At 49.5% G+C, this 22,698-nt stretch overlaps 2 protein-coding genes across 3 annotated transcripts in view; one reads left to right on the top strand and one right to left on the bottom strand.

Moving 5' to 3' along the window:
* Positions 1 to 608: 608 nt before the first annotated feature.
* On the top strand, positions 609 to 15,191 carry mdm2 (MDM2 proto-oncogene). Of its 2 annotated transcripts, XR_003927886.1 has the most exons (13): positions 609 to 773; positions 5,023 to 5,091; positions 6,800 to 6,874; positions 8,481 to 8,614; positions 9,805 to 9,854; positions 10,495 to 10,547; positions 10,761 to 10,848; positions 10,993 to 11,192; positions 11,472 to 11,603; positions 12,945 to 13,028; positions 13,143 to 13,329; positions 14,063 to 14,890; positions 14,936 to 15,191. XR_003927886.1 is itself a non-coding variant. In XM_030046337.1 (12 exons), the coding sequence occupies exons 1-12, from the start codon at positions 639 to 641 to the stop codon at positions 14,644 to 14,646; spliced, it is 1,791 nt and encodes a 596-aa protein (XP_029902197.1). In that variant the 5' UTR covers positions 609 to 638; the 3' UTR covers positions 14,647 to 15,191. The 2 variants fall into 2 exon arrangements, 1 of the variants encoding a protein (XP_029902197.1); XM_030046337.1 differs by having other exon boundaries at positions 14,063 to 15,191.
* A 3,611-nt stretch (positions 15,192 to 18,802) lies between these two features.
* Positions 18,803 to 22,698, bottom strand: part of cpm (carboxypeptidase M) — a 20,639-nt gene continuing 16,743 nt past the window's right edge. Inside the window, exons 8-10 of the mRNA XM_030045635.1 lie at positions 20,392 to 20,544; positions 19,320 to 19,468; positions 18,803 to 19,063 (exon numbers count right to left, since the gene is read on the bottom strand). Of these exons, the coding sequence (XP_029901495.1) occupies positions 18,803 to 19,063; positions 19,320 to 19,468; positions 20,392 to 20,544 (563 nt within the window). The remainder of the gene's footprint in view (positions 19,064 to 19,319; positions 19,469 to 20,391; positions 20,545 to 22,698) is intronic.

The raw sequence follows: 22,698 nt of genomic DNA, 5'->3' as shown, positions 1-22,698 counted from the left end.
CACTGAAGGGAAATCTGAACGCTTCAGCTCACCGACACATTTTGGACAATTCTCTGAACTAGAACAGAGACTGGGAGCCGGGCCCTCTGGTCCAACATCAGCGTCTGAGCTCACAAAGGCTCTTCTGGATGAACGGGCAGAAACTCCCACAGACACTCCAACATCTGGCAGAAACTCCCACAAACACACTCCAACATCTGGCAGAAACTCCCACAAACACACTCCAACATCTGGCAGAAACTCCCACAGACACTCCAACATCTGGCAGAAAGCCTCCCAGAAGAGTGGAAGCTGTTCTGCTGCAAAGGACCAACTCCACATTAATGCCTCTGGGTTCAGGATGGAGCTCAGAGCAGCTCCTGCAGGGGGACCAGGACTTTAGTCCAGATGGTGTATTTACCCACAAGAAGAATCATACCAGTCACATCAGAAATGGGTGAATTTAGGTTATCTATTCAAAAAAATAAAAATAAAATAAAATAATATATATATATATATATATATGATTATCAAAAGTTGGAACGTCGTTTATCTTCAGTGAGAACTGATTTTTGTTATCTACAGATATAATGTCAATGTGATATTACCCAGGGTGCAGTGCGGGCCTGCAGCCAGCAGGGGGCAGCAGCTGCAGCTTCATGTCCGTTCAAACCAACAGCCTGACAGCTAACAGGCAGCAGCTAGCAGCTAGCACAGCCCGGGGAAGAGGAGAAACACGACCGGCTCCCGTCCTCCGGAGAGTCTGGACTGAGGGTCTCTCCTGTGACAGACAGGTGCGTAAATAATCTATAAATAATCCGTAAACCCCGCTAACTGTGTTTGTTTCTGGAGCATTAGCGTTAGCAGCATGCTAACAGGCCGCGGAGCCTCGAGGTTTCCTGGCGGGCCGAGGCCGCCGCTTCCGGGGCTCGAGCCCGTAAACAAACATGTGGCGGAGCGGCGGAGGAGCTCGGGAGGGTTTTCCGTTAACTCCGTTTATTAGCTTTTGTTTGTTTTGTTACAGATAAGCAGCAGCTAACGCTACTTTCTGACACCCATCCGCCATTAGCTGATATTATAATACCGTCAGCATCATGTCCGCTGGGCTGGACGAGCTGAGATGTTAGAGACCGACCCCGCGTTCCAATACTCACACTACCATACTGTTTAGTAGGGGAAAGAATTAGCATGCATATTTCATACTAAACTACATACTTTGTAAGGGCAGCGGCAGTACATACTAAAAGTAAAAAGTATAAGTATGCGATTTGGAACGCAGGGTCACACTGTCCGAGCGGGTGGGAGACGGCTTGAGACGGTTTGAAACGGCTTGAAACGGCTTGAAAAAGAAAAAGCAGAAGTTGGGTTCCCGACAGACAGGATGGTCTGTCCTGAGGAAGCTGCCCGGGGCCGAGCACCAGCCTGGAGGTGAGGTTCCTCCCCGTGTGCTCTGTGTGTTGAGGGGAGCAGCCTCTGTGTTGAGGGGAGCAGCCTCTGTGTTGAGGGGAGCAGCCTCTGTGTGTTAAGGGGAGCAGCCTCTGTGTGTTGAGGGGAGCAGCCTCTGTGTTGAGGGGAGCAGCCTGTGTGTTGAGGGGCTGGTTGAGGGGAGCAGCCTCTGTGTGTTGAGGGGAGCAGCCTCTGTGTGTTGAGGGGAGCAGCCTGTGTGTTGAGGGGCTGGTTGAGGGGAGCAGCCTGTGTGTTGAGGGGCTGGTTGAGGGGAGCAGCCTCTGTGTGTTGAGGGGAGCAGCCTCTGTGTTGAGGGGAGCAGCCTCTGTGTGTTGAGGGGAGCAGCCTGTGTGTTGAGGGGCTGGTTGAGGGGAGCAGCCTCATTTAGCCTGTGGTTAAATGAACCTGGAGGCTGATGCTGCTGCCTCTGTTAGCACCGAGCCGCTGTGAGCTGCTAAAGGAGGCTAACGGACAGAAGCGGCTAAAGCCAAGCTACACTTGTAAAGTTTCATCCGGTTATAAATTAGATAAAACTATTTAAAATTACACCCGCATCGTTTTCAGCGTTTCAAACGTTAACAGTAGGCCTGTTTTCCGTCTCCATGACACACCGTGGCTTCCTGCGGGATAACCCTGTTTTCTACTTTTACTACAAATTAATCCTAAAAACAAAGTGCTGTGGAGCGGGACGGGGCGCAGGGTTAGCTGCTGTTAGCTGCTGTTAGCCGGAGCTAGCTTCAGGCTAACCTCGTCACAGTGACTCAGGCTGCTCTGCTGCAGGCTAACAGCTAGCAGCGTGCTAACACAGAGCTCTGTGCCGTTAGCCGCACATGCTAACTGAGCTCCGTGTGGTCATCTGGCACTGAAGGCACATCACACACCATCAGGCTACACACACACACACACAGAGACACACACACACACACACACACACACACACACACACACACAGAGACACACACACAGAGAGAGAGAGAGAGAGAGAGACACACACACACACACACACACACACACAGAGAGACACACAGACAAAACACAAACACAGAGGGAGGGGGAGGGGGAGGGAGAGAGGGAGTGGTGTAATAACACAGAACAAGCCTGGACAAATCCTCTGCCTCTGCGTGTGTGTGTGTGTGTGTGTGTGTGTGTGTGTGTGTGTGTGTGTGTGTGTGTGTGTGTGTGTGTGAAGTATGTAACCTAACCTGGACTAACGTCTTTCTGCATGTTGACTCTGTAAGAGTGTAGACCCTTGAAATGACCAGGATGCTTTCCCTTAAACAAAAACTAAACTAATTTCTCTACATGTCCCCCTGATCGGGTCTCTGTGTGCTGCCTGGTTACTGCTGCAGATCCATCAGCTGATCAGCAGTCAGTCAGTCAGGTCATCAGTGTGACAGGTGGAGTTGGTAGGTGTAGTCGTAGCTTATCAAGTAAAAATGAAATGTCAAACATGTTGTGGCATTTCTGCTTGTCCTCAGTTTGATGTGGTTGGTTCAGATTTCAGCTGATCAGAGTTCAGTTCTGATCACTTTGTTGTTGTTTGTGATAAAATGATCATGTGACCAGCTGGCAGCTGAAGCTCCAGACGTGCTGGCGCTGGAGTTCAGTGGCATGTTTTCTGCTGTGAGTGTAACGTGTGTGATGGCTGTCAGCTTCACTCACACACAGACTGTCAGGACTAAACCAGCGCTGCGTCCTCTGTGGTGCCCACCGCCCTGCAGGACCCCGCCCGTCACACGCCGCCTCCATGGACACGCCACGCACCCCGTCCCTGCAGCCAGCAGGAGGCAGGAAGCGAGGGGTTAAAGTCTGCAGACCACAGGGTTTTTTTGTTTTGTTTTTTCTTTTGGACGCCACTTTGTGTGTCGTGTGCTTCACCTGGACTGGACTGGCACCTCAGTTTGTTCAGTTTATTCAGTTTGTTTAGTGTTTGGCGGGCCTGTCCTGTTGTGTGTCGGCCCCCCCCCCCCCAGCTCTCTCACTGTGTATCTCATAACGTCCTCGTGTCATCAGACAGCCTGGACTTGGCGTTGGACGTCGTCCTCTGTCCAGACAGCGAGCAGAGCCCTGATGTCCTCGTTTGACCACGACTGCTGCTTGTCCTCCATTTTTCTTTCGTCTGTTATGACGATGGAGACACAGCTGGCCACGCCTGCAGCCGCAGGGCAGAGACGGCTGCTGATGAAGATTAAACCCCTCCTCCTCCTCCTCTGTTCATGTTACTGGGCGACCCGTGCAGCTTTTTCATTGGATGATGCTGACATTTGGAGAGCAGGGTGGCCTGTATATGTTGCTGATATCTTTTTTTGTTTGTTTTTTGCACTTAATGAAATACAAATGGAGATTTATTTAACATTAAAGTTACTGTCTGCAGTCCAGAACTGAACTTAAAATAAACAGAAAAAACATGAATGAAAAATGAAATTTTAGTTGACTTGACAGCAAGACAGCAGCATACCTCTGTGTTATGAATCAGTGAATGGCAGACAGACAGCTGAGTGCAGACAGACAGCAGCAGTTGACCACACACACACACACACACACACACACAGAGCTATAAAGATAGACATGTCAGTGGAAATGGTGATGAGTCAGCGTGTGTTTAGTAACGATGAGTCATGGTGAGTAAAGCTGAACTAGTCCTGGCTTGTTTTAGTCTGCTGCATCACAACGTGTAGAATATTTACTGTAGTCTGGATGTTTGTGGCCCTGCCCGGCCCTGTGAGTGTGAGTGAGTGTGTGAGTGTGAGTGAGTGTGTGTGTCAGTTCTAGTCCTGACATGTCTGAGCTGCAGTATAAAGCCTGTGTGTGTGTGTGCCGGCTGCTCTCTGCTCTCTCTGTTGTGTCAGGCTGAGCTGCATGTAAAGCTGCTGTGTGTTTGCTGTCCAGGTGAGTTTACCTGCTGCTCTCTGCTCCACTGCTTTGCTCATTTTCACTGGATTATTTGTGTTAATGCTCCTTCTGACTGGATTATTTGTGTTAATGCTCCTTCTGATTGGATTATTTGTGTTAATGCTCCTTCTGACTGGATTATTTGTGTTAATGCTCCTTCTGACTGTAAAATGTTAAATATTCTGATGAATGCCTGCGGTCAGTTGGATCTTGAGTCTGATGAGCCTCCAAAAACACATGCAGGCCAGATAAAAATATAAAACTCATTTTAGAATAGAAAAAAGAGACAAGTGATTCTGTGTTTTCTGAAGCTGTAACTAACAAATGTTTAGCATTTTTATTTTAGTAAATGACTTAAAAACCACGACTGCATTGCAAGTTATTTATGCTGAATTTTATGGTATTTATTTTCTTTCTTTAATATCCAGGTTTTGCTGTTAGTATTATTCATTAATGTTCTTTGTGTGGGCAGGTTTAACTTTTTGTGGGTTTCTGCCTCAGGTCATTTGTTTGTCATGTTTACTGCTAATTTTCTGTTGTTTTTCACAATGCACAATTTATGTACATTTTTTTTTTAATTGTAATGTTTTGCTAATATTTGGTTAATTTTTGGTAAATTTTGTCCTAGTTGTCTAACCTCTCTCTCTCTCTCTCTCTCTCTCTCTCTCTCTCTTTCTCTGTGTGTGTGTGTGTGTGTCCCTGCAGCTGAAGAGCAGCATCAGGATGTCAGCTGACAGCGAGCTGAACACAGACGCCACAGAGGACAGCAAACTGGTGAGACTGCTTTTACTGGCTGCTGACTTTACTGACTGGCTGCTGACTTTACTGACTGACTGCTGACTTTACTGACTGGCTGCTGACTTTACTGACTGGCTCAGTGTCTCCTGCTGGCTGGATTTATGTCTGTTCAGGTTTAGTTCAGCCTTTTATTTAAGAAGGTTGTTCATGTATTTACGCCTCTGATAACACACACACACACACACACACACACACACACACAGGGCTTCACTGCTCCCATGATGCTTTGCTTGGTGTTGAAGCTCATATCCAGATGTGATATCACAGTGTTTCGTAGCTGATGTGCTGTAGAGGCGCTCAGAGGGAGCAGACGGATCCCAGCAGCCTGAGAGCTGATCAGCTGTGTGGCTGAGAGCTGATCAGCTGTTGGCTGAGAGCTGATCAGCTGTTTGGCTGAGAGCTGATCAGCTGTTTGGCTGAGCTCCGTCCGGCCTCAGCAGGAGGCGGAGCGGCCGGTCCGCTGTGGCCGTCCCGGTGGAATATCTGTGGCTCGGCAGCTCGTCGTGGTGAGCCGACATGTCGGTCATGTCCCTGGATGAGCTCGTCCACCGTGTGTGAGGCTGCTGCCTTCACTTCAGTCGTTTGGCTCGCCGTTTGTCCAGCGGGACGTCCTGCCACACTGGCAGCCAGCATTCCTCTCTGAAAGTCCTCCATGTGTGTCTGTTACAGCGCTGCACGCCGACACGCTGCCACCACCACACTTCCACATGGGTTTCTTTCAAAGTAAAAGTCCAAAGATGCCATAACAGCTGTTCAGTAATTGATATTGTGAAAAGTATTACAGTGAGGGCGTATACTGTGATACTCTGTAATGTGTAATATCAGCCGAGGCCAGCGCCCTCAGCTGATCTGCTGCAGGAGGGCCTGTGTGGCCGGCTGCTCAGACACAAGGCTGTGTGTTGAGGGACAGGAAGCTGTACACTCACTACTTTACATTATATCAGTGTCATTTCTATACTGTTGTCCCGTGAAAAGATGTAAGAATATATTTGCCAAAATGTGAGTGGTCTTCTCACTTTTGTGAGATGCTGGAGTAAAACACATGATCAGACAAGAAACAGACCTGAGACTTAGGAGAGACAGAAAACATTTATACCTGTACCATCATCTTAAATATGTTAGAGAACATATTTTCTGAACTGTAGCGACGCTCTCCACCTCATTTTCCTGTAACTTTTTACTAACTGCTTCAACATTTTGGGCCATTTCTTGCTAAGCTGCTCTGTTTTTACATTTTTCATGTTTTTGAAGGAGAGAGACTTTCAAAAGGTTAAATAGTTAGCTACTGGTGTGTGTGTGTGTGTGTGTGTGTGTGTGTGTGTGTGTGTGTGTGTGTGTGTGTGTGTGTGTGTGTGTGTGTGTGTGTGTTGACATGTTGGAAAATGTCGGGTTGGTTTCCAGGACAAACACACAGGGAACCAAAGATGTTCTATAACAGGAAGATGATGCATTTCAAGCTGCTTAAGAATAGAACACGCACTTCCTGTCTGCTAAGTGGGCGTGGTCAGTTTTGCTGTTGCCTAGCGACATGAAGCTTGAACAGAACATGACATCTCTCCACACAAACAGCTGTTGTTTGTGTATGTATGTTTGACTGCCTGGTTCCAGTCCCAGAGAGTGGCAGGGACTCTGCAGCTCCACTGTTTACGAGCTGTTTGTTGACTGACTGGTTCTTTGTGTGCAGGTGAGACCAAAGGTGGAGTTCCAGTCTCTGCTACAACATGCAGGAGCCACCAAGGACGTGTTCACCATGAAGGAGGTACCACACACCTGTCTGTCTGCCTGTCTGCCTGCCTGCCCCTCTGTCTGTCTGCCTGCCCGCCCCTCTGTCTCTCTGTCTGCCTGTCTGTCTGCCCGCCCCTCTGTCTCTCTGTCTGCCTGTCTGCCTGCCCGCCCCTCTGTCTCTCTGTCTGCCTGTCTGCCTGCCCGCCCCTCTGTCTCTCTGTCTGCCTGTCTGTCTGCCCGCCCCTCTGTCTCTCTGTCTGCCTGTCTGCCTGCCCGCCCCTCTGTCTCTCTGTCTGCCTGTCTGCCTGCCCGCCCCTCTGTCTCTCTGTCTGCCTGTCTGTCTGCCCGCCCCTCTGTCTCTCTGCCTGCCTGTCTGCCTGCCCCTCTGTCTCTCTGCCTGCCTGTCTCTCTGCCTGCCCCTCTGTCTCTCTGCCTGCCTGTCTCTCTGTCTGCCCCTCTGTCTCTCTGCCTGCCTGTCTCTCTGTCTGCCTGCCTGCCTGCCCCTCTGTCTCTCTGCCTGCCTGTCTCTCTGCCTGCCCCTCTGTCTCTCTGCCTGCCTGTCTCTCTGTCTGCCTGCCTGTCTCTCTGCCTGCCTGTCTCTCTGCCTGCCCCTCTGTCTCTGCCTGCCCCTCTGTCTCTCTGCCTGTCTCTCTGCCTGTCTCTCTGTCTGCCTCTCTGTCTCTCTGCCTGCCCCTCTGTCTCTCTGTCTGTCTATCTGCCTGCCCCTCTGTCTGCCTGTCTCTCTGCCTGTCTGTCTCTCTGTCTGCCTGTCTGTCTCTCTGCCTGTTTGCCTGTCTCTCTGCCTGTTTGCCTGTCTCTCTGCCTGTTTGCCTGTCTCTCTGCCTCGTTGTCTGTCTCTCTGTCTGTTTGCCTGTCTCTCTGCCTGGTTGTCTGTCTCTCTGCCTGGTTGCCTGTCTCTCTGCCTGGTTGCCTGTCTCTCTGTCTGTTTGCCTGTCTCTCTGCCTGGTTGCCTGTCTCTCTGCCTGGTTGCCTGTCTCTCTGTCTGCCTGTCTCTCTGCCTGGTTGCCTGTCTCTCTGTCTGCCTGTCTCTCTGTCTGGTTGCCTGTCTCTCTGCCTGCCCCTCTGTCTCTCTGTCTGCCTGTGTCTCTGCCTGTCTGTCTCTCTGCCTGTTTGCCTGTCTCTCTGTCTGTCTGCCTGTCTCTCTGTCTGTTTGCCTGTCTCTCTGCCTGGTTGCCTGTCTCTCTGCCTGGTTGCCCGTCTCTCTGTCTGCCTGTCTCTCTGCCTGGTTGTCTGTCTCTCTGTCTGTCTGTCTCTCTGCCTGGTTGCCTGTCTCTCTGCCTGGTTGCCTGTCTCTCTGTCTGCCTGTCTCTCTGCCTGGTTGCCTGTCTCTCTGCCTGGTTGCCTGTCTCTCTGTCTGCCTGTCTCTCTGCCTGGTTGCCTGTCTCTCTGTCTGCCTGTCTCTCTGCCTGGTTGTCTGTCTCTCTGTCTGGTACATCAGTGGCACAGCTGTTTCCATCTCCATGGCACGTACAGGAACTGGGCAGCACACCTGTCTGTCTCTCTGCAGACAGACAGACAGACAGACAGACAGACAGACAGACAGACAGACAGGTGTCTCCCAGGCAGAAGCAGCCGTCAGTGTTCAGTCAGTAAGTGTGTGGCTCCGCCCCCTCCTGCAGGTGATGTTCTACCTGGGTCAGTACATCATCCAGAAGCAGCTGTACGACCAGAGCCAGCAGCACATCGTCCACTGCTCCCATGATGCACTGGGGCAGGTGCTGGGCGTCGACAGCTTCTCTGTGAAGGAGCCGCGGTGAGTGTGTGTTTGTTTGTTTGTTTGTTTGTTTGTTTGTTTGTTTGTTTGTTTGTGTGTTTGTTTGTTTGTGTGTTTGTTTGTGTGTTTGTTTGTTTGTTTGTTTGTTTGTTTGTGTGTTTGTTTGTTTGTTTGTGTGTTTGTTTGTTTGTTTGTGTGTTTGTTTGTGTGTTTGTTTGTTTGTTTGTGTGTTTGTTTGTTTGTTTGTTTGTGTGTTTGTTTGTTTGTTTGTTTGTTTGTTTGTTTGTTTGTTTGTGTGTTTGTTTGTTTGTGTGTTTGTTTGTTTGATTGTTTGTTTGTGTGTTTGTTTGTGTGTTTGTTTGTGTGTTTGTTTGTGTGTTTGTTTGTTTGTTTGTTTGTGTGTTTGTTTGTGTGTTTGTTTGTTTGTGTGTTTGTTTGTGTGTTTGTGTGTTTGTTTGTGTGTTTGTTTGTGTGTTTGTGTGTTTGTTTGTGTGTTTGTTTGTTTGTTTGTGTGTTTGTTTGTGTGTTTGTTTGTGTGTTTGTTTGTTTGTTTGTTTGTTTGTTTGTGTGTTTGTGTGTTTGTTTGTGTGTTTGTTTGTTTGTGTGTTTATTTGTTTGTTTGTGTGTTTGTGTGTTTGTTTGTTTGTGTGTTTGTTTGTGTGTGTGTTTGTGTGTTTGTTTGTTTGAGCCTCACTGGGCTGGTGTGAGCAGAGTCAGACATCAGTTTGTAAACATGTTTATGTTTATATTTATGTTTATATTTATATTGATATTCATAAAGCTCAGGTGGTGATGAAATCCTGCAGGTGTCAGGCAGACAGGTGTCAGACAGACAGGTGCCAGGCAGACAGGTGCCAGGCAGACAGGTGTGAGGCAGACAGGTGTCAGGCAGACAGGTGCCAGGCAGACAGGTGTCAGACAGACAGGTGCCAGACAGACAGGTGTGAGGCAGACAGGTGTCAGACAGACAGGTGTCAGACAGACAGGTGTCAGGCAGACAGGTGCCAGACAGACAGGTGCCAGACAGACAGGTGCCAGGCAGACAGGTGTCAGACAGACAGGTGCCAGGCAGACAGGTGTCAGACAGACAGGTGTCAGACAGACAGGTGTCAGACAGACAGGTGTCAGGCAGACAGGTGTCAGGCAGACAGGTGTGTGTCTGCCTCCTGCCAGCCAGCGGGGGGCGCTGTCGTCCAATCAGCTGACCTGAAGCTGTGCTTCTGTTCCAGGGTTCTGTTTGCCATGATCACCAAGAACCTGGTGGCCGTCAAGAACCAAGGTACCACTCCTCCTCCACCTCCTCCTCCACCTCCACCTCCTCCTTCACTTCCTTCTCCTCCTCCACCTCCTCCTTCACTTCCTCCTGCTTCACCTCTTCCTCCTCCACCTCCTCCTCCACCTCCTGCTTCACCTCCTCCTCCACCTCCTGCTTCACCTCCTCCTCCACCTCCTGCTTCACCTCCTCCTTCACCTCCTCCTCCACCTCCTCCTTCACCTCCTCCTCCACCTCCTGCTTCACCTCCTGCTTCACCTCCTCCTCCACCTCCTCCTTCACCTCCTCCTCCACCTCCTGCTTCACCTCCTCCTTCACTTCTTCTTTCACTTCTTCTTTCACTTCCTCCTTCACCTCCTTCACCTCCTCCTTCACCTCCTCCTTCACTTTGGCTGTGTCTGAACCCCCCCATACTCACTCTATAGGGAGGTCAGTGTAGTGACTCTATAGTGAACATTAATAATCAGCGTTGTAATGTTAGCCACATGCTAGTTTAGCATGTACAGTCCCGTATGTCAGAGCATGCTAATGTTCAGGCCCACGCACCAGTCGCTCATGTGATGTCACTTCCTCTTCCTGTTTTTACTTCCTGTTTTCACCTCCTCACACACCTGTCTGTCTGACCATCTGCCTGTCTGTCTCTCAGATTCTCCCTCCAGCTTCGCCGGTCAGAACAGTCAGACAGACCGAGGAACAGAGGTAACACACACACATACACACACACACACACACACACACACACACACACACACACACACACACACACACACACACACACACACACACATACACACACACACACACACACACACACAACCAGAACACTGTGATTCTCTGACAAACAATGCCCTTATAATACTTCCTAATTGTGTGTGTGTGTGTGTGTGTGTGTGTGTGTGTGTGTGTGTGCAGGAGGCAGACTCAGAGAGCCGCTCCTCATCACCAGAGAGGAGGAAGAGGAGAAGAAGGAGGAGGAGGAGCAGGAGGAGCAGCGATCCAGGTCAGGCCCCGCCCCCTCATGCACACCTGTGATGTCACAGCAGCTCATTTAAATATTCCATCAGTTTGTTCTCGGTGAGGTTGATGCTCAGAATGCACAGCACCGGGTACTTACGTTTAAGCCCCGCCCACCCCGTGTCCTCAGGCCCCTCCCACTCCACGGAGGCGACCGTCGAGGAGGAAGACGAGGAGGAGGAGGAGGAAGAGGAGGAGGAGGTGAGGAAGAGGAGGCGCTCAGACAGTTACTCCTTCACCTTCGACAACAGCCTGTCCTGGTGTGTGATTGGTGGACTGGGAGGAGGGCGGGACCGGCACAGCAGCCAATCATCTGATGCACACAGCACGGTGAGACACACACGCACACACACACACACGCACACACACACACACACATGCACACACACACGCACACACACACACACACACACACACACACACACACACACACACACATTCTATCTCTAATGTTAACATTGCACCTATACTTGAATTTGTGTGTTCTGACTGCTTGTGTGTGTGTGTGTGTGTGTGTGTGTGTGTGTGCGTGTGCGTGTGCGTGTGTGTGTGTGTGTGTGTGTGCGCGTGTGCGTGCGCGTGTGTGTGTGTGTGTGTGTGTGTGTGCAGTCGGGGAAGTCGGAGGTCAGCGTCGCGGCCTCGGAGCTGGACAGCGACAACTTCAGCGTCGAGTTCGAGGTGGAATCCATCGACTCTGACGACTACGACGACGACGACACCTCGCTTTCTGGAGAGGACCAGGTACACACACACACACACACACACACACACACACACCCCTCACTGATTCTTGGGAATTTGGATAAAACAGGTTTTAATTTTGAAAAAAAAAAAAAGTGTGTTAAATGACAAAATCTGAAGGTTTATCATTATAGGCCAAGGTCTTGGCTGTTCAGCAATGTACCGGTGCAACCTCCTCATTTTGCATTTTTTTCATAAAATAGGTTTTTCCAGTTATTAGGCTACTTTGTTTTTGTCAACACCGTCACCGTAATGTTTTTTTTTTTTATTTGAAAAACATATTTTTGCATTAAAGAGACTTTTACTTTAATAACTCAACAGCACCCAAGAAACATATTGTAAGCATATTCATTTAAAACCAATATAACTGCCTCTGACGGTGGTGACAGTCGCCTCATTAAAACATACATTTCCAAAATTTATGCCACTCAAGTCAATGGCTTCTTGCTTAACAACTTTATTTAACTATTTGGTACAAAAATAAGAATCCTGAGCTCTGTTATAAGCATTTTTCAGCCTTCAGTCATCACCGTCACACAGAAAACCTGACGGTGGTGACGTCTGACGGTGGAGACAAAAACCTGCTCTTTCACATGATCAGCATGAGTTGTTCACATTAGCCAGCTTGTTTTCGCCCTGTTGCTACCTGCATCAGACCTCTTCTTAAAAAGTATACATTTATTCCATAATCTAATTTAATATTTTTTATACAGAAGTGACGGTGTTGACATGTTATGGTTGTGACAGTAGCAGTGTCCAAAAATATGAAGAGATTTAAGAGAAAATAGCAAACTTCCAGGAGCCTGAGCGGTCTTGAAGCATGCAGTAGAGCTGAAGGTTTGAAAAGGGCTCCTCAGGAATGTAACTGACCTTGTAGTTTTTTTATTATTTTTAAAATAAATGACGAATAAGTGACGAATATGTGGGACACATTTTGAGCAACCACAAAATAATAGTAAATATTGTTCAAAACCCATCGTTTGTAGTTTTTAATACATATTATGATGTACTCGTTCATGTGGTAAAGATATTATTCAATGAAATTATTACTTTTTGTTGTTTTAATCAAGTTGAAATGATTATCTCCTATCCGAGGACAACTGGTTTTGTAGGCCATGGGCCAACATATAATCATTAAATTAATACAAATTAAAAATAAACCTATAAAAGAACCTTACAAATGTTCAAAGGACCCCCTGATTATGCCCCTGATTCTTTTTATTCATTAAAATGTTGTACATTTCCAACAGAAATAGCATTTTTCTTAGTGGGACATGATTTATCCAAATTCTCAAGAATCAGTGACCTGTCTGTCTGTCTCTGACCTGTCTGTCTCTCCAGGTGTACGAGGTCACCATCTTTGAGGCTGATGACGATGATGATGATGATGATTCCTCTGATGAAGATACAGAGATAACTGAAGCTGTGAGTTCACACACACACACACACACACACACACACACACACACACACACACACACACACACACAGACACAGACACATGTTCTAACTGTGTGTGTGTGTGTGTGTATGTCTCAGGACTACTGGCGCTGTGTGAAGTGTGAGGAGTTGAACCCGCCCCTTCCCAGGAACTGTAACCGCTGCTGGGCGCTGCGCCAGGATTGGCTGCCTGAGGTGTCCATCAGCAAGACTAACCCCGCCCCCAACAGTCCTAAAGACCTGCCCCCCAAACCAACCGACCAATCACCAGACAGAGAAGACCCAGGTACGTCACGAGCCAACCTCCATTCATATTAATGAGTTGAAACGTTTATGACCCCGTTGATGTTAACGAGCTGACCCGTTGATGTTAACGAGCTGACCCGTTGATGTTAACGAGACGACCCCTTGATGTTAACGAGCCGACCTGTTGATGTTAACGAGCCGACCTGTTGATGTTAACGGGCTGACCCGTTGATGTTAACAAGTCGACCCGTTGATGTTAACGGGCTGACCCGTTGATGTTAACGGGCCAACCTGTTGATGTTAACAACCCGACTCGTTGATGTTAACGACCCAACCCGTTGGTGTTAATGACCCGAACTGTTGGTGTCAACGAGCCGACCCGTTGATGTTAACGGGCCAACCCGTTGGTGTCAACGAGCTGACCCGTTGATGTTAACGGGCCAACCTGTTGATGTTAACAACCCGACTCGTTGATGTCAATGAGCCGACCCGTTGATCTTGACGAGCCGACCCGTTGATGTCAATGAGCCGACCCGTTGATGTTAACGAGCCGACCCGGTGGTGTTAACGAGCTGACCCGTTGATGTCAACGAGCCGACCCGTTGATGTTAACGGGCCAATCTGTTTATGTTAACGACCCGACTCGTTGATGTTAACGACCCGATCCGTTGATGTCAAAGAGCCGACCCGTTGATCTTGACGAGCTGACCCGGTGATGTTGACGATCTGACCCGTTGATGTGAACGAGGTGTCGCCCCTTGCTGTGTGTTCAGGTTCTGGCGGCGAGGAGAACGAGGCCGAGGAGAACGACGGCGTGGACGTTCCGGACGGGAAGAGAGCTAAAACTCCTCTGAGCCTCCTGCCCCCCCCCTCCTCCTCCCAGGACCCCCTCCCCCTCTCCTCCACCGCAGAGCTCCTCCCCGCCTCCCAGCCCCTCCCCTCCTCCTGCTCCTCCCAGGAGAAGCTGCTGTCTCCTGACTCCCTGCCCTCCTCCTGGTCCTCCATCTCCAGCTCCTCTAAAGGCGACTCCCAGGAGCTGCTGCCCTCGTCGCCGTCCCCCGCCCCCTCCCCCTCCGTTCCCCCTGGCCCTGCGGTGGTGGCGGCGGCAGCGGCGGCGGCGGCGGTGGTGGTCCCGGAGCTGGAGCGCAGCTCGTCGGCGGAGTGGCGCCTGCCGGAGTCGTGCCTGGACCCCTGTGTGATCTGTCAGTCTCGGCCCAAGAACGGCTGCATCGTCCACGGCCGCACGGGCCACCTGATGTCCTGCTACGTCTGCGCCCGCAAGCTCAAGAGGAGGAACAAGCTGTGCCCCGTCTGCCGGCTGCCCATCCAGTCTGTGGTGCTCACCTACTTCAGCTGAGACGCCCCCGCCGCCGCCACGCCCTTACCTCAGCTCACCTGGTGTTTCTTCACAGCTGGAGTCTGACGTCAGCTCATGTCGAAAAGCGGCCACGCTGGAGCTGCCAGCTGATTGGTCACAGATATCACTGAGGTGACAGGTGACGCACGGAGCTTTTTTTTTTCCTCTCACTTTATCGTCTGAGTGCAGCTGGTGCTGACGGGCAGGTGTGACCGCTGCCTCACCTGGACCCTGAGGACGACAGGTGTGAGGACGACAGGTGTGAGGACAACAGGTGTGAGGACGACAGGTGTGAGGACGACAGGTGTGAAGATGCCTTTAATTTATTCATGTGTACAGATTGTCCAGACTGTGCAGATCAGCTCTGTCTGGTGTTCATGGGAAATAAAAAGTTTATTTAAAGTTTATTTTCTAGAAGCTAATAAAATTTATTTAAACGGGAGTGTGAAGAGATGAATATGAACTCCTGACACAACGTGACACTTCATGACTCATTTTTTGTGATTGATCACATCGTCTATGTTCAATAAAGACTATTTACCTCACTGACACTTGGTTGATTGTTTTGACTCAGACAGACAGGTAGAGACAGACAGGTAGAGACAGACAGGTAGTCTTGATCTGACTGAACTCATTTCGGTTTGTGTGATGTGAAGCCAGTTTACACTTGTGGCTCCGCCTCCATCCTGTTGACTCACCAGGTGTAGTTACCTTTCCAGCCACATGGTGGTGCTTTTTCATCCTGACTGACCCCAGACCAGGTCCTGAGGTCCCTCTGATGGACCCTCTGATGGCCCAGTCCACTGTACCAGGGTTTTCTTCTATTCAGACAAATGAAGAGAAAGAGCTGTTCATACCCGGCCCGACACACCTGTCAGAGTCTGTCGGGCCGGCCACGCCCCCCTCTCCCTAGGTGGTCTTTGGAGCAGGGAGTCCCAGGTGTGCCAGAGGGTGTATGCCCCCTCGTCCCGGTCCGTGATGTGGTCGTTCCTCCTGCTGGTTTCTGCTTCACTGGAGACAAACTCAGTTTCAGAGTTTCACACTGACCTGTGTGTCAACCAGGCTGAACTGGTCTGAACTGGTTTTACTGTAAGTAGTTTATATGGGTCTGAACTGGCTTAGCTGGACAGAATTGGTGTGTAGCAGTTAGAACTGGTCTGAACTGGTCTGAACTGGTCTGAAATGTGTTGAATGAGTAGAACAGGAGTGGGTTTTCACTGTTTCCTGCCCTGAGTTGCACATACTTGTACTTTTTACTATGTACTGCAGCTGCCCTTACAAAGTATGCAGTGTAGTATGCAGTATGCATGCGTATGCATACTATTGGGACACACTCCATCCGTCCTCCCTGAGCTCCGCCCCCCTCGCTCACTTCCTCCTCCGTCTGTAGCTCCACGTTTGAATGTCCACATTTGAAGATTTCTGATCTGCTGTCTTCCTGTCGCTGCTGCTGTACCTGAGCCAGGTGTGTGTGTGTGTGTGTGTGTGTTGTCGTCTGTATGTGGGCGTGGCCTGTACACGCAGCTCAGTCAGTGCCACATAACGTCCGCTGTGCAAAGGATTGTGGGTCAGAATGGCCAGAGCAGCATGCTGACATGCAGACTGTGAAATCTGAGTGGATGTAGTAGAACATCCTGGTACTCCTGGCATACTGCATCTGACACACTATGTAGGGGAGACTGGGGTAAGTTGAGCCAAAGGGTAAGTTGAGCCACCCCCTGTTGCTAGGAAACGGTAAAAAACATTGATCATTTGACCAAATATTTAGGAGGAAGGCATCATTTCATGGAGTCTGTGAAGGTAAGAACCACATGGGTAAAGTGGTTAGACATTTATTTCCAAAAAAACATTTTTTACTCTTGAAAGTGAATTCAGTCTATCATCAGTTTCATGAGAATTGTGTTAAGACCAAAACAGATCATTTTAAATTTGTTTTATACATCAGTTGTGGTATCTATGAGCTACAACATGAGGTCATAAACCTAGCATCAAAGTGCACCATTTTAGCTGTGGGGACTAAAAAAGTCAAAATGGTAGCTCTGGGGTAAGTTGAGCCGCCCCAGGAACAGCTGGAGAAGAAGTGTAGAGGCAGAAATGTCGGAGAGTGGGCTCAGCTGGGAAGAGCTTGAGCAAAAAGCCACCAACAGAGTGAAATGGAGGATATTTGTCAGTGGCCTCTGCACCCAAGAGGAGCAAAGGGCTTAAGTCAAGTAAGTCAAGTTGAGCCGGAGCCCCATACACTTAATAAGTGTGTTTTGGCTGTAGCCTAAATGTCTTAGATATTAAATAAATATGAAATATTGAATGAATGAATAAAGGAATGAATAAATAAATATTAATTACTTATTAAGTGTATGGGGTAAGTGTATTTTGGTTCAATGTTCAAATGTGTTATGTTCATAGGGGGTGGGGGGGTGGGGGGATACGGCTCAACTTACCCCGCTCCTATGCTCAACTTACCCCATACACGGGGTAAGTTATGCCACGAGACCACTTTTTTTGGAAATGCTATATTATAGAAACAGTTATGTTTACACTCATTCTGTTTGTTTGAAGAGATGCACAACATCCTGAAATATATGCAGATATATTAGTTAACGACAAAACTATGATTGCCTTGATGTAGTGATCCTAAATATGAAAAATGGCTCATCTTACCCCAGTCTCCCCTACTGGGACATACTCATTCTTTTTCTTGCATACTAGATAGTATGGTAGTATGGGGACTGGAACACAGGGCATGTTTTTTAGTTTGTGACGTCACAGTGCAGCCTGGCTGTGATTGGTTGTGGTGATCAGGTAGAGACAGGAGACACCAGCAGGTAGAAAACTGATTTACTGGGTAGAAGCAACTTTCAGCAGCAAACAGTAGAAACAGTAGAAACAACAGAAACAATAGAAACAACAGAAACAACAGAAACAATAGAAAACAGTAGAAAAGTTTGGCTCAAACTGCAAAACAAACCCTGATCATGTGACTGTAAGGCTCTGATGAGGAAGACCAACTGTGTGTGTGTGTGTGTGTGTGTGTGTGTGTGTGTGTGTGTGTGTGTGTGTGTGTGTGTGTGTGGATCTGGTGGGAGGTAAACACTGAGCTCGTGTCTGAAAACACCAGATCCTGTTTAGCAGCTGGGATGTGAAGGTAGCATCACAGCCGCTAAGCTAACAGGGGCTGAGCTAATAGGGGCTAAGCTAACAGAGGCTAAGCTAACAGGGGCTAAGCTAACAGAGGCTGAGCTAATAGAGGCTAAGCTAACAGGGGCTAAACTAACAGGGGCTAAGCTAACAGAGGCTGGGCTAACAGAGGCTGAGCTAATAGAGGCTTAGCTAACAGGGGCTAAGCTAACAGAGGCTGAGCTAATAGAGGCTAAGCTAACAGGGGCTAAGCTAACAGAGGCTAAGCTAACAGAGGCTAAGCTAACAGAGGCTGAGCTAACAGAGGCTGAGCTAATAGAGGCTAAGCTAACAGAGGCTAAGCTAACAGGGGCTAAGCTAACAGAGGCTGGGCTAACAGGGGCCTCGCGTCCCGGGCCCCTGAGCCAGCACAGGTATTTGGCGTGGTGTCCTCTCGGTGTCACCTGGCTCTGCAGACCTGACCAGGTGAGACCTGAACATCATGGACGCTCTGAGAGTCCGGCTCAGAGTCAGTCTGAGACACCGAGGCCCGGCGTGGCATCGCCGCACTGCTGCTCCTCTGTCGCACCAACACGCATGAAGCCACCGACACGTGATGAAGGCGTCACGTGATGTCCAGGTGTTTGGCAGAAACATGCAGGTGAGACGGTCCGTCCTCACGCTGCTTCCTTACGGACGCGTCCAGGTGTCCAATCAACAGGAAGCAGCTGATTAGCAAAGAACAAATGACCAAACTTTACAAAAATAACAACCACAGCACCGGTGTGTGCTAAGCTAACGTGGGCTAAGCTAACGTGGGCTAAGCTAATGTGTGCTGAGGTAACGTGTGCTGAGCTAACGTGGGCTAAGCTAACGAGCTCAGGTGTTTTCTGCAGGTTCTCAGGTTGACGTTTCACGCCTTTATCTGCTCAGCCAATCACAGCGAGCGGCCAGCGGGGCGCCACCGCCGCTCAGAGGCACTTCAGCAGCTCACATGACACCGCCGCTGGCATCAAACCTGCAACCTTCTGCTCACAGGACTTCAGTGCAACAAGGCCTGTAGCCCCGCCCCCAGAGCCAGACACCAGGCTAATCCCGCCCACTGGGGCCTGTTAGAGGCCCCGCCCCCCTCCAGGTGAGCTGAGGAGTTGCAGGTGAGGGTGGGGCCGGGCGTGGGGGCGGGGCCAGACGTGGGGGCGGCGGCGCGGCGCAGCCTGAAGTCGTGTGTGAGGGCGGAGAAACGCTCAGGACCGTACGGGACGCTCAGAGTCTCCGTCAACACCTCGTGACCCGGAAACGTCACCTGTCAATCAAACAAGAGAAACAGGAAGTCAAAATTCAGCAGCTGAACTGGCCTGAACTGGTTGGAGTTTGCAGCTTCAGGGAGCAGAGTGTAATGAGCTGGTTGTACCACTAGAGGTCAGTGTGAGTGTGTGTGTGCGTGTGTGTGAGTGTGTGTGTGTGTGTGTGTGTGTGTGTGTGAGTGTGAGTGTGTGTGTGTGTGTGTGTGTGTGTGTGTGTGTGTGTGAGTGTGTGTGTGTGAGTGTGTGTGCGCGCACAGTGAAGGTGTAGTTGCCTGGCAACAGCAGTCTGTAGTATTCGCCATGTTGGTCGCTCCTGAATGGACAGAGGTTCCTGCGACCTTTGACCTCCACCACTGCGTTCTGCACCGGCACACCTGAGCTGTCCAGCACGCGACCTTTCACCCCTACACACACACACACACACACACACACACACACACACACACACACAGCAGATGTGGTTAGTGTTTTGAGCTGCTGGGTGTCAGATGGTCATTAAGTTTTAATCCAGACTGAGGCTCCGTTTACAGGACAGCAGCTCTGATGAAAACACAAAACTCACTCCTTTGTGTTTTTAAAAAGTTCCATGTTTATTCGATAACGGATCCACAAAAACAACTGAAAGCGCTGCAGTGTGCGTGCCAGGCCAGCAGGGGGCGGTGTAACTTTGCAGTGTAACACCACAGAGCAGACAGACAGCTCGATGGTCCACCTGCTGTTGTTGTCCTGTTGGCTCACGGCTGAAAACGTCACAGTCACGAGAGAAGTGGGGCTGTGATGTCATCGTTTCACAAGAATTGCGTTTTGCCAGTTTCCACGGCGACGGGGAGAACGGCGTTATCAAAACCCCGTTTCAAAAGTTTGAGTTTTCAAGCTCCTAAAACACCGTCATGTGACGGAAAGGCCAAACCACAACAACAGTTCACCAACAACAGAGAGACAGACAGGCAGGCAGACAGACAGACAGAGAGAATGACAGACAGGCAGACAGGCAGGCAGACAGACAGACAGAGAGAATGACAGACAGGCAGACAGGCAGGCAGACAGACAGACAGACAGACAGACAGACAGGCAGACAGAAAGACAGACAGGCAGGCAGACAGACAGACAGGCAGGCAGACAGACAGACAGACAGACAGACAGACAGACAGAAAGACAGACAGGCAGGCAGACAGACAGACAGAAAGACAGGCAGGCAGACAGACAGACAGAAAGACAGAAAGACAGACAGACAGACAGACAGACAGACAGACAGACAGAAAGACAGAGAGACAGGCAGACAGACAGACAGACAGAAAGACAGACAGGCAGGCAGACAGGCACTGACCCAGGTGCACCTGCTGCATGAAGGCCAGCAGAGCTCTCTGGTTGTCTCTCCACAGGACAGGAAGCTGCTGGACGGGAGGAAACTTACAGCAGGAAACTTCCAGAGTCACTTCCAGACACTGAGACCACACGTAGTTATAGTCCTGCATGCCCCCTGCAACACACACACACACACACACACACACACACACACACACACACACACACACACACACATTATATATACTTTATTTGATCCTGCATTACAAGTTAAGGTTCATTAGGAATCAAATCCACTGAATGTTCCAGCAGATTTCAGCCAATCAGCACATCGCTCTGAGTTTACATTCAGGGGTCCAGGAAACATCGTCTTTCCCAGATCATGTCTCTTATTGCTTGCACCTTCAGAGTTACAGGAAGAGGTGATGCATCGATCAGATCCAGTCTGGTCATAAACTGGTGTGCCATGTCAGTCACTTGCTGACTCCAGTCCCCAGCGATGTTAAATTTGTGACCCAGGTGGTTCTAGGTCTCGTGTCTGGCGTACACTCTGAGCGGCTGGTCTAAGATGGTGACAGAAGGTGGCTGGTCAGTCTTGGATCTATACCGGCTCCTCTCATAGAAGACTGCACATTTGCTGTGCTTTACTTGTGGGCCAGACCAGGTCAGGAATCTGTCAGTGCATGACAGCATGCTTTTAATTACTCCCTGATCTCAGGATGCAATGGCAACATCATCGGCATAGGCCTGGACTGGGTTTGGTGACAGGACATGGGGTGGGGCATGTGCACAAAGCCATTTTAGGCACTGATTAATTGCAATGATAAAAATTACAGCGCTGTATGGACATCCAGTTTTAATTCCTACCTCAAGTTGTTCTGGTCGGGTGAGGTGTTTTCCACAGATTACTGAAGTCTAAAAAGACTATTGGCCCTTTTCCACTAGTACCTACTCGGCTCGACTCGGCTCGACTCTACTCGGTTTGAGAGCTTTTCCATTAGGTGGTAGTACCTGCTAGCAGATACTATTTTGGGACCTACTCAGCCGGGGCTCCAAGTGAGCTGAGTCGAGCCAAGTCGAGCCGAAATGTGACGTAAACGCCGTGCAGGCCAATGATTGGACGGAGAGCAATGACACATGAGAGCGACTCCTGCACGAAAACCAAACCCGGCATAAAAAAAAAAAAAAAAACAGCAACAGCGACCGTGCGCATTGATCACCGCTGAAGTTGGCAAAGTCGGAAAATGGCAAGCAAACCGGCACCGCGGTCAAATGAAGAGGTGGAGACTTTCCTGTGCTTGGTGGCCCAAAGAATCCAGAGGGAGCTGGACGGTGCGCCGCATTGCTATGACGACTCCACCCACGGCGAGATGCTCCTCAGTTGTAATGGAAAACCACCTAAACCGTGTCGAGGTGAGTAGAGTCGAGTCGAGTCAAGCCAATTAGGTACTAGTGGAAAAGGGACATATGAATAACTTTGCAGAGTCGGGCTTGAAATCATCAGTAGCAGTCTTTAACCAAAAAACATGCCTTGATGTTCAATGTAAGCTTTCTGTTTAATGGATAGAATTCCAGTGTCAACAAGCCATGGTAGTAGAAAGGAGACACTTCATAAAGGCCTTGTACACAGATGGCAATAGTGAGATACCCCCCATGTGGAGGGGTCTTCTGGTACATTGTCTTTTTTAGGAATTCTCTGAATGAGCGCTCCCTTCCATGAACAGGGGACTTCACCGTTAAGCCGACAGGTGTTAAAGACGCTCCTCAGTGTGAGGCAGGACGTCAGCTTAGAGGCTTTCAGGGTCTCTTAAGTGACACCATCTGAGCCTCTTGCTTTGTTGTTGGGCAAGTTTAATATTACTTTCTCAATCTCCTCTACTGTAAACGCCGATGTGGGTGGCGGAGACTCAGTGACAGCATTATCTAAGTCATTATTCCACGGAGGCATTTCGAGCGAGTGGACTGGCATTTTTGCCGATAGTAATTATACACTTGGTCAGAGTTACCGGGATCGGGCGGAGGAGTGGGAAACATGCAGTTGTTATGGATATCATCAGTTGCCTTCGTTCTGCGGTGCTGCCACAGGTAGGTTCATTTGTTTTTACCTACCTGTAGGGGAGTTCTCGGGTGTTTTTTGGCAGCAGCAGCAATCGATGGTTGTATCACCTCCTGCAGGTAGTGCAGTTATTTTTCAATCCAGTCAGCTGGGTTTGTAACTGGATTTGACTTAGACCGCGCATTATCATCCAGCGGCAAAGTTCTTAAAATCCGTGTCACATACTCGAGTAGCGGTAACCCCGGTTCTCTTCCATCTGCATCAAAATCCATC

The sequence above is a fragment of the Myripristis murdjan genome, chromosome 23 (genome assembly GCF_902150065.1).
Source record: "Myripristis murdjan chromosome 23, fMyrMur1.1, whole genome shotgun sequence".
In the NCBI taxonomy this organism is placed as follows: Eukaryota; Metazoa; Chordata; class Actinopteri; order Holocentriformes; family Holocentridae; genus Myripristis; species Myripristis murdjan.
This window is presented reverse-complemented; position numbering and strand designations above follow the sequence as displayed.